At 43.4% G+C, this 12,138-nt stretch overlaps 1 protein-coding gene across 7 annotated transcripts in view; it reads left to right on the forward strand.

Annotated features, from left to right (window-relative positions):
• The window catches only part of MIS18BP1 (MIS18 binding protein 1), a 126,739-nt gene that overhangs the window by 94,219 nt on the left and 20,382 nt on the right, over nt 1-12,138 (forward strand). For all 7 annotated transcript variants that reach the window (XM_073577767.1, XM_073577769.1, XM_073577768.1 and 4 more), the window contains 3 exons: nt 1,598-1,842; nt 9,205-9,350; nt 12,032-12,122. In XM_073577767.1, coding sequence (XP_073433868.1) covers nt 1,598-1,842; nt 9,205-9,350; nt 12,032-12,122 — 482 coding nt within the window. The remainder of the gene's footprint in view (nt 1-1,597; nt 1,843-9,204; nt 9,351-12,031; nt 12,123-12,138) is intronic.

Below are 12,138 nucleotides of genomic sequence, written 5' to 3' on the forward strand. Positions count from 1 at the left end.
CACCTTATTTTCATATGCCTGGATATACGAGGGGCGCCTGAAAACTTAGAGGCCCACCCATGAAATCTTTTTTGCATGGTCTTGTTTTGCAATGCAATATGTTATTTAGTTAGCTGAATGGTCTCATGAGCAATCTGGATTTATTTTGATTTTTTTTGTTTCTGTTACAGCATTTTAAAGTTGGGTCGCAAGGCTGAAATCTGGAAATGGAGAAGTTGGCAAAGTTCACACATCGGCTGTTGCAATGGCTGCAATTCCACCTTCCACCAAGGTGCTTTTTCATCTGTGGGAATAGGTGATAGTCTGAGGGAGCCAAATCAGGGGAATAGGGTGGGTGCTGAAGCAGCTGGAAACCACAGGAGTGAATTGCAGCAGCCGATGTGTGAACTTTGCCAACTTCTCCATTTCCATATTTCAGCCTATATACAGCTCCATCCTGCATTATATCTCTCCTTTCAGACTCCAATATACAACTTCATCCTGCACCATACCTCTTTCAGCCTCCTATAGACAACCCAACCTGCATTATATCTCCTTTCAGAATCCTATACACAGCCCCATCCTGCATCATATCTCTTTCAGGGCTCCTCCTATACACAGCCCCATCCTGCATTATAGCTCCTTTCAGTCTCCTATACACAACCCCATCCAGCAAAGCATCAATCCTCTCAGCCCCTTATGCACAGCCTGCATACTGCAGTATATGGGTTTGTTTCCACTTTCAGAATTTGCTGCAGATTGGACGCTGCGTCCAGTCCGCTGCATACAGATGTTACAGCATAGTGGGGGGGATTTTATGAAATCCCATCTCCACTATGCGTTCAAAGACACAGGTGGCAGACCTGCGTATCGCACATGCGGTGCCTCTTTATAGACCAAAGCATGCCTATTTATATCAGTCTATGTATAGGATGCGGTGATTTCACATGTGTTCAATTAACACATGCGGAATCACCGTGCGTACAAAAGCCGGCAGCGCTTAAGGCGGAGCTATGTCCAAAGCTTCCAGTACTGACATACCCTATCACTTCTCTCATGTATACACAGCCCACATACTGCAGTATATGGCTTCACTTAGCACCTTCTTTATCGGCTTTATTTAACAATGCATCATTCCTTTTATCCCCTCTGTATACAGCCTCATCCTGCAGTTCATCACTCTTAGTTACCTGTGTAGCCATGCACTGCTTTTGATTCCTTCCTTTTAGAAGAAACTCCATTCTAGACACGACCCAGCTGTCTTTTGTTGAGCTCAGATGGCTCAATGAAGTGTCATCTTGCCGCCTGACGTCTCCTTTATTGTTCAGCCTCTGGCAGCCTGTTGCTTCGCAGAGTAAGTGGTGGAGCGTGGAGCCATATGGACCAAACCAGTGTGGCCTCTGCCAGACCGGCCTATATAGCAGTTGCTAGCCCTGCATACAGTGCGTCCATGGACTGTGCACATCGGGACTATGATGTGTCCCAATAAATGCGAAAATGTAATGGGATGTAGCACTCGAGATCTATATAAAGAGCAAATTGTGAAGGAAGTGTGAATATGAGAGACTCGTGTAAGCTTAAATTTAACAAAAAATGTTTTTATAAAATTGTACACCAGGAACCGGGCACAAAAGAAGAAACTTAAATCTGCCAACAGTAATGCAAAGAATCAAAACACAATGAGAAGCCTGGCGGTCACCATCTCTGACTCTGACCATGACTGGGGAGCTCCGAAGAGGAAGGTGGCCAGCAGAAAGCCCATAAAGTTAGTAGAAAAGGAAGAGAGCGCTCCCTCCAACCTGGAGGCCCAAACCTCCATAGCAGAAACGTGGCGTAACCCCGCAGACATCACAAGGCTCAGCGGTATGTACTATGGTAAAGGGGATGGTCATTACCAGCGAAGGCGTGCTACCAAATGAAATCATGCCTCTTTTTTTTTTTTTTTTTTTTCTAAATCTCTGGATGATGACACACGAGACCCAAGGAAATGCCATTTTCAGAATGCTTCACGGAAAAAAAACTTAAAAAAAATGCTTTTCTGAACTGCTTAAAGCTGTTGCGCAGCATATTGCAAATTACACCAAAGTTATGTTGGTTAGCACAACTTTGTTAATAGTGGCCAACCCCTTTAACTCCCCTTAAATGTGATGTTTTGTATTTAAATATTTGTCATTTTTAAAGGGATTGTCTCATTTTGATCAATTAGTAATATTGCAAAATGCTTATGAAAACAAGCAACTTTGCATTTTACCACTTATTAATAATCTTCTCCATTGTCTAGAGCAGGGGTCCTCAAACTTTTTAAACAGGGGGCCAGATCACGGTCCCTTGGACCATTGGAGGGCCGGAATATAGTTTAAAAAAATTAGGACCAAATTCATATGCACACTGCACATATCTTATTTAGAAATAATAAAACAAAATAGGAACAAATACAATATTAAAAATGAAGAAGTAGTTAAATCATCAAACTTACCGATTTTTTGGGCTCTTCGAATATTCTACACTTCGAGTCAATTTTTTCTCTTTCTTGATATCATTGTTTCCTAGGGATTCAAAATTGCTAATAGTAAAATACCAACATATATACAGCGCTACAAATACAATATACCAGCAATAAAATTTCCCACACAGAGACATACAGACTGCACTGCCCATCATTGCAGCCTGATCAGTGCCCATCAATGCAGCCTGATCAGTGCCCATCAATGCAGCCTGATCAGTGCCCATCAATGCAGCCTGATCAGTGCCCATCAATGCAGCCTGATCAGTGCCCATCAATGCGGCCTGATCAGTGCCCATCAATGCGGCCTGATCAGTGCCCATCAATGCGGCCTGATCAGTGCCCATCAATGCGGCCTGATCAGTGCCCATCAATGCGGCCTGATCAGTGCCCATCAATGCGGCCTGATCAGTGCCCATCAATGCGGCCTGATCAGTGCCCATCAATGCGGCCTGATCAGTGCCCATCAATGCGGCCTGATCAGTGCCCATCAATGCGGCCTGATCAGTGCCCATCAATGCGGCCTGATCAGTGCCCATCAATGCGGCCTGATCAGTGCCCATCAATGCGGCCTGATCAGTGCCCATCAATGCGGCCTGATCAGTGCCCATCAATGCGGCCTGATCAGTGCCCATCAATGCGGCCTGATCAGTGCCCATCAATGCGGCCTGATCAGTGCCCATCAATGCGGCCTGATCAGTGCCCATCAATGCGGCCTGATCGGTCCCCAATAGGTAGCACAGTCCCCAATAGGTAGCACACGGTCCCCAATAGGCAGCACTCGGTCCCCAATAGGCAGCACTCGGTCCCCAATAGGTAGGTACAGGTCCCCAATAGGCAGCACAGGTCCCCAATAGGTAGCACAGGTCCTCAATAGGCAGGTACAGGTCCCCAATAGGTAGCACAGGTCCCCAAAAGGTAGCACAGGTCACCAATAAGGCAGGTAAATGTCCCCAGTAGGTAGCACAGGTCCCCAATAGGCAGCACAGGTCCCTAATAGGCAGGTAAATGTCCCCAATAGGTAGCACACGGTCCCCAATAGGCAGCACAGTTCCCCAATAGGCAGGTACAGGTCCCCAATAGGCAGGTACAGGTCCCCAATAGGCAGCACAGGTCCCTAATAGGCAGGTAAATGTCCCCAATAGGTAGCACACGGTCCCCAATAGGCAGCACAGGTCCCCAATAGGCAGGTACAGGTCCCCAATAGGCAGCACAGGTCCCCAACAGGTAGCACAGGTCCCCAAAAGGCAGATAAATGTCCCCAATACTTAGCACAGGTCCCCATTATGCAGCACAGGTCCCCAATAGGACCCGGAGTTAAAAAGAAAAAAACAGTACTCACCAATGTCCCCTGCTGCTCTGAAGAGGCGCCCGCTCATCTCCATCTTCTTCCAGCACAGGCGGCGTGACGTGATGATAATCACGTCGGCTGTGTGGTCTCTGCTGCATACTGAGGGCTGCTCAACGCCTTTCCTCGGCGCCTCGTCCCGCCCGCGATAACAGGGCCCGTCAACCCTGTAATCAGTGCAGTTTAATGTCGGCCGGGGCCGGATAAAAGTCCTTCGCGGGCCGCATGTGGCCCGCGGGCCGTAGTTTGAGGACCCATGGTCTAGAGTGAAGGGAACTTTAATTCTATAGTTCATGATTTGTTTCTGAAGTTCCCGACCACCGCTGCAGTGTATAGAAAGTGGCCTGTCTCCTAGGGAAAGAGCACAATGCTTGGAAGCACATGGCTTTAAAGTTTGAAAGCACTGATCAGATATTGGCCAGATTCTGGCAACACTGCATGGGGAAACACACAATTCAGGTCATGATAGTGACAGTCTGGACCAACGGCATGGTCAGCATTCAGCAAGTAGAAAGCTGGGAGATTGTGGATGAGAATAACGCTTTAAAGCACTATTCCCGTGAAATGGCTGTGTCTCTTTGGCATTATTTAAAATGAGGTTTTAAACAGCCGGATCAGTGGTAACACCTATCCCGGCTGTTGGAGCACTGCTGTACATTGCAGGAGGCCATCCACCAGACAAACCATTATGGTAATTTGTGGTAAGAACGACACAATTTCCACCTAGTGATTGATGGTGAAATCGCCATCTCCTGAGCTAGATGGACTCTTCAAGCACTTAAACGCACAGTTCACACCAAGCAGAATTGGTACCACTGACCGAAAACCGTTTTATTGTTTCCGTACAACAGCAAAAGAAATCCTAAGCCAACTAACCACTAACTAAACAGGTAGTCCTGACTCGCCAAAGCTGGACCTAGTGCGCACAGCTCCTGACAAACAATTGATTTATTCTTGGCAGTTCTCCGCTTGTGGATGCGCTGCTCTTTTATACCATATTTGAGCATTGGAGATACTTAAGTAGTTATTGTAACACCTGGAGTGACTCGATAGAGCAGGTACATACACAGATCCCTGCCTGGTTTATTTATTCAGTATAAGACAGGAACCTGTGGGGAAATGTACACATCACACACTTTCCCCCGTGGTTCTGTAACATATCTTTCTTCCTGTTTGAGCCTCGGGGGCAGAACACTCTTGGCTCCTAAACCATAGACCCTGGTCAAAACATCTATATTGCCCAACAAGCAAACAAACTGGGCGTAAGCTACTATATTTTATCCTGTTTGTACGATCTAGAGCTCATAAAGCACATCCCTAGTGTTCTGTACTCCTGAGCTCCTGTCTGAGCATTTTTACCTCCAAGACACTAGAAATACAATCAACTTTACAAATATTATAGATGGCTCCCATCAGCTCCCACTTCTTCCAGGGTCTTATTGGAACCTCATGACGACTTTGCTAGAGCTTGCGATTCACTGGCTGATCTACCCTGTAATTTACCTCTGCTACAATTTAATATGTTCCTTGCCATTTAGCCAGAACACTCCCACTGTGTGTGGGAACACAGACAAAAGACCCTGTCACCGGGGCTGAAGTCCCTTATTTTAGCAGCTATATTGCAAACTCAGCCCTGACTTTCCTGGACTTGCTTTAATTGTTCCTTTACCAGGAACATCACTTTTTTGTTACTTTTTACCATTTCTTGTGCATGGGTTTACATTGGGTTCTGTAGATGGGCTGTCACAAAGTTACCCTTGCAGATTTACAAGTCAGGTAGACCAATTTGAGACTGGACTTCATCAACATCTGCTAAAACCTCTAAGGGAAAGCTCTTGTGTTTACTCATGGTTACCCGTACTGCTTGTACGTTTTCAAAAAGACATCAACAAACTGGAGCAAGTTCAGAAAAGAGCGACTAGAATGGTGACCGGTCTGCAAACCCTGTCTTATGAGGAAAGGTTGCAGGATTTGGGAATGTTTAGCTTGCAAAAGAGGAGACTGAGAGGAAACTTAATAGCTGTCTACAAATATCTCAAGGGCTGTCACATTGTAGAAGGATCAACTTTATTCTCATTTGCACAAGGAAAGACTAGAAGCAATGGGATGAAACTGAATGGGAGGAGACACAGATTAGATATCAGAAAAAACTTTTTGACAGTTAGTGATCAATGAGTGGAACAGGCTGCCACGAGAAGTGGTGAGTTCTCCTTCACTGGAAGTCTTCAAACAGAGGCTGCACAGACATCTGACTGGGATGATTTAGCGAATCCTGCTTTGGGCAGGGGGTTGGACCACATGGCCCAGGAGGTCCCTTCCAATTCTATGATTCTATGCTCACTCAAGGGTATAGGGTCAACAACTGAAATGTTTGCATTTGTTCAACACATTTGTAGCATTTCCCAGAGTTGGCAAAACAAAAGGTCAAAACCCACAATCATGTCATTCATTAAAGCTTTTACCACTCTGACTTCATGAGATGTCAAGCTTGAGTAGCCAGGACCAGCGAGCAATGACTTTTTTCACCCACTACCACACTCCATAGGCTCATCCATCAGTGGACAATTGGTAGCCACATGAACCCATCCCAGACAGTGCCAGCTAACAATGGCCATGCCATACAAAGGCCTTCTAGGGCCAACTGACTTTAATGGCCTGGCTGCCATGTCCATGTTTTGGTGGGTATTGTCTGGCATCATGCTTGCTTAAGGCAAAGTATACTGCCAGGGTATCCCCCCAGCAGTCCTCTCTTTCTGCAGCTCTTTCAAAAATCTTGAACACTTTCATATCATGCTCTGGTGTAGTTGTTTCCAGTGATGCTCGCACTCTATTCTGAGCATACACAGGTTTTGCTTACACTAGAGGTTTTTCTGCCATCATCTTTATCAGCTCCAGCAGGCATTTTGAGCAAATGATTAGTCTGTTGCTGGTTGTCAACTGTTCTCTGCATCCACACATCAGTCGGTATCAGCTGTTTAACAATGCCCTCCATGTCTGCAGTGTTTGACTTTGCAAGTGCAGTGAACTTGATGACATACAAGTTGATAGATTTTTGTGCCCGCATTCTCCACCACATGTGACAGGATTAGAGAATTCCCTCATAGGACCGCAGTTTCCTGGGCTAGACGGGAGCTTCAGGCACTCTTCTACAAGGCACAGTTCACACCAGGCAGGTTTGGTACAACTAGCTGCAACAAGTTTATTGGTTCCTTAGAACGAGAAAGTGCAAAGGAAGCTAAATAAATTCTCGGCCGGCTGGCCACTAACTAAACAAAGAACTGGGCCTAGTGCACAATTCTTAACCAAATAGTTGATTTACTCACAGCTGCTTTGCTGGGAGCAGATGGTCAACATCTTGTGTACTCTCTGACCTTTTTTTTACCTTCCTGAGCATTGCAGTAGATTAGCCACAGTCATCACCAATACCCAAAGCAGATCAGTGGAACCTAGAAATACACAGATCCAGCCACCAAACAGCCTGGCTGGTGAACACGTCACCAATTTTCTGAGTAAATATATTTCTACTGACATGAAATTCTCACCAAATGTCAACCCATCCAATCAATACAGGCAAAGAAATCACCATAGATCTTCATAAATTGTTATGTGTAATAATGAGAAATGACAAAGGTAAAAAGTATTGAACACGCTTACAAATATTTATTTAATACTTGGTACACAAGTTCTTTGTTGGTGATGACAGCTTCAAGAAGCTTCCTGTATGGAGAAACTAGACACAGGCATTATTCAGGTGTGATTTTTGGCTTTTGTACTAACTCTCTTCACATCCTGAAGGTCCCTTGGGCTCCTTCTATGAACTGAGCTTTAGTTCCTTTCATACATTTTCTATTGGATTCAGGTCCTGTGGTTGGCTGGGCCATTCTAGCAGCTTTATTTTCTTTCTCAGAAACCAATTGAGAGTTTTCTTGGTTGTGTTTGGGATCATTGTCTTGCTGAAATGTCCACCCTTGTTTCATCTTCATCATCCTGGTAGATGGCAGCAGATTTTCATTAAGAATGTCTCAATACATTTGTCCATTCATCCTACATTCAATCATGTGAAGTTTGCCAGTGCTGTATGCTGAATAACAGTCCCACCGCCAAACTTCACTGTTGGTATGCTATTTTTGGGGTGATATGCAGTGCCTTTTAGCCTCCAAACATGGTGTGTATTATGGCATCCAACAAGTTAAATTTTGGTCTTTGTTCAGCAATAGCCTTGCGTGATGAGCGTGCATATAGTCCATGGAGGTTGAGGACATTACTTATCGTTTTCTTTGAAACATTTGTACCTGCAGATTCCGGGTATTTATGTAGCTCTCCAATGATGGTCCTTGGCTCTTGGACAACTCTTCTGATAATTCTTTTCACTCCTCTGTCTGAAATCTTGCGGGGAGCACCGGCAGGTTTATGGTAAAATTATGTTCTTTCCACTTGCACATTATGGCCCCAACAGTTCTCACTGGAGCCTTCAGTAGTTTAGAAATTCTTCTCTAACAAATGTCATCAACTTGGTTTCCAACAATAAGGTTGAAAAGGTTTAGACACAGCTCACTGGTTTTACCCATCAAGAGAGGTTTCTTGCGTGGCTCCTTGGTAATGGGACACCTTTTTACATGCCATCAGTTGAACTAGCGCATATTATGTGTCACAAAGTGGCAGGATGGCTTTCTAATTACTGATAGACTTCAGTGGGTGTCATGCATTTTGATGGCTTTTTGCACTTCTTTTTTCATGTGTTCAATACTTTTTCTATTTTTCATTTCTCATTATTACACACACCTTGATTTATGGATATCTGTGGTTTGGTTTCTTTGTGTGGATTAGATATGTTCTTTCTTTCCGACATCTGGTGAGAATTTCATGTCAGTAACATCTTTCAAAGTAGAATTGTTTAAGTATTGAACACGTCATCAATTTTCTATTTTACCCGCTGTGTGTGTGTGTGTGTGTGTGTGTGTGTGTGTGTGTGTGTGTGTGTGTGTGTGTGTGTGTGTGTATATATATACACACACACACACACACACACACACACACACACACACACACACACACACTTAGGTCCATATATATATTTGTACAGAGACAACATTTTGCTAATTTGGGTTCTAGACAATACCACAATGAATTTTAAACAAAACAATTCAGATGCAGTTGAAGATCAGACTTTCAGATTTCATTTGAGGGTATCCACATTAAAATTGGATGAAGGGTTTAGGAGTTTCAGCTCCTTAACATGTATATATGGACCTAACTGTATATATATACAGTTAGGTCCATATATATTTGGACAGAGACAACATTTTAATATATATATGTATATGTGTGTGTATATATTATGAAATATCCATAAAAGGTTTTACTTGTTTTAAAGAAATGTCATGTGCGTCTACAACAAGCCGCTGCGGTCGTCAGATAAAGCCTGTCCTGAAGTTTTGGTGTGGGGAACGGTTATCGGTCGATTGTCATCTGAGTACAAGTATCATCAGAGAGGGAAAAGATATGTTGACACATTCACTTGTGAGTACTGCATGCAATTAACTGGATTTTAAGATTTTTTTTTTTCTTTTTTGGACTGGTAATGCTCTGCCCCCACTATTGTCCAGTAAAATACACCATGTCTCCATCCAGACAGGGTTGGGCGCCCTTCCCCGATACTGAGCTGTGGAGTGAAGCAGGGTAATTCCTTCTATCACAGAAACTCCTTATAAAAGTTTTAACTAATTTGTACACATTTCCAAAGCATCAAAAATTTGCAAAACACTTATCAAGGTGGAGGATTGAGGGTAGAATTTCTCAATGACTGACTAGTAGACAAGCTCCTATATACGTTGATCAGGCTGGTCGTGTCAAGAACTGCAACTCTGGTCCTATTCGTTTCAATAGCAGCTGTGCTGCAGTTCTCGAGAGGATTGTTACTCCTCGTCTTTGGAGAATTGGGGTGGTACCTTCTGAGAATAAAGGGTCTTATGTCCAAAGTAACATGATTACTAATGACACGTCATACAGTCATATGTTAAAGTTTGGGCACCCCTATTAATGTTAACCTTTTTTCTTTATAACAATTTTGGTTTTTGCAACAGCTATTTCAGTTTCTTATATCTGATGGACTCAGTTATATTTCTGGATTCAAATGAGGTTTATTGTACTAACAGAAAATGTGCAATCTGCATTTAAACAAAATTTGACCGGTGCAAAAGTATGGGCACCTCAACATAAAAGTGACAATAATATTTTGTAGATTCTTCTTTAGCAAAAATAACAGCCTCTAGTCGCTTCCTGTAGCTATTAATGAGTTCCTGGATGAAGGTATTTGTGACCATTCCTGTTTACAAAACAATTCCAGTTCAGTTAAGTTTGATGGTCGCCGAGCATGGACAGCCCGCTTCAAATCATCCCACAGATGTTCAATGATATTCAGGTCTGGGGACTGGGATGGCCATTCCAGAACATTGTAATTGTTCCTCTGCATGAATGCCTGAGTAGATTTGGAGCGGTGTTTTGGATCATTGGCTTGCTGAAATATCCATCCCCTGCGTAACTTCAACTTCGTCACTGATTCTTGCACATTATTGTCAAGAATCTGCTGATACTGAGTTGAATCCATGCAACCCTCAACTTTAACAAGATTCCCGATGCCGGCATTGGCCACACAGCCCCAAAGCAAGATGGAACCTCCACCAAATTTAACTGTGGGTAGCAAGTGTTTTTCTTGGAATGCTGTGTTTTTTAGCCTCCATGCATAACGCCTTTTTGTATAACCAAACAACTCAATCTTTGTTTCATCAGTCCACAGGACCTTCTTCCAAAATGTAACTGGCTTGTCCAAATGTGCTTTTGCATACCTCAGGCGCCTCTGTTTGTGGCGTGCTTGCAGAAACGGCTTCTTTCGCATCACTCTCCCATACAGCTTCTCCTTGTGCAAAGTGCGCTGTATTGTTGACCGATGCACAGTGACACCATCTGCAGCAAGATGATGCTGCAGGTCTTTGGAGGTGGTCTGTGGATTGTCCTTGACTGTTCTCACCATTCTTCTTCTCTGCCTTTCTGATATTTTTCTTGGCCTGCCACTTCTGGGCTTCACAAGAACTGTACCTGTGTTCTTCCATTTCCTTACTATGTTCCTCACAATGGAAACTGACAGGTTAAATCTCTGAGACAACTTTTTGTATCCTTCCCCTGAAAAGCTATGTTGAATAATCTTTGTTTTCAGATCATTTGAGAGTTGTTTTGAGGAGCCCATGATGCCACACTTCATAGGAGAATCAAATAGGAGAACTACTTGCAAGTGGCCACCTTAAATACCTTTTCTCATGATTTGATACACCTGGCTATGAAGTTCAAAGCTCAATGAGGTTACAAAACCAATTTAGTGCTTCAGGAAGTCAGTAAAAAGTAGTTAGGAGTGTTCAAATCAAGAAAATGATAAGGGTGCCCATACTTTTGCACCGGTCAAATTTTGTGCAAATGCAGATTGCACATTTTCTGTTAGTACAATAAACCTCATTTGAATCCAGAAATATAACTGAGTCCATCAGTTATTAGATATAAGAAACTGAAATAGCTGTTGCAAAAACCAAAATTGTTATAAAGAAAAAAGGTTAACATTAATAGGGGTGTCCAAACTTTAACATATGACTGTATATCATTGGATATAATGGTAACTGTCAAGCAAAGCGGTTTAGATATTGGGCAGCGAGTGATTAGTCCTAGTTATTGAAGTGTTGGAACCAGATCTTGTAGGGTGCTCTCTGTAGTTTGACACCCTTGTTAATGCACTTGTCTTTCCTTTTTCTTATTGGAATGTGCACATTGTAGATTCATACTGAAGTCAGCAAATGTGTGAAGGAAAACAAGGAGTAAAGAAACACGTGTGAAATAAACCATAATATGTGTTGGGGGCAATTGGAGAGTCCTCAACAAAATTAGGCGGGTAGTTTTAGTGTCATGGCTGATCTGCGTAGACTCGGTAGGATGTGTTGTACTTAATTGCAGGCTCCCCCTCCACTCGAAGGAGATTGAGGTCACTCTGATTCTCATTATTACTGGGTGGACTCGTATTACTCTGGTGCAGATCATGTGCTGCCATCATCCACAGAACAATGGCCACAATCTCCCCGACTTCTACACTTGGTTCAGTATTATGTGGCCGTCTTACTGCACTCCTGCGATTACATTAATGTAATATTCTTTTCTCAAAGGAAAGAGTCCGCAGCAAAATTTCAGTTAAGAAATTGACTACAAAAACGCTATCAAAGAAGACCACCCTCAACAAAACAACATCACAAGGAGGTGAGCGAAGACTATT

Source organism: Dendrobates tinctorius, unplaced genomic scaffold, assembly GCF_039654945.1.
Source record: "Dendrobates tinctorius isolate UK_male_01 unplaced genomic scaffold, ASM3965494v1 ptg000057l, whole genome shotgun sequence".
Taxonomy (NCBI): Eukaryota; Metazoa; Chordata; class Amphibia; order Anura; family Dendrobatidae; genus Dendrobates; species Dendrobates tinctorius.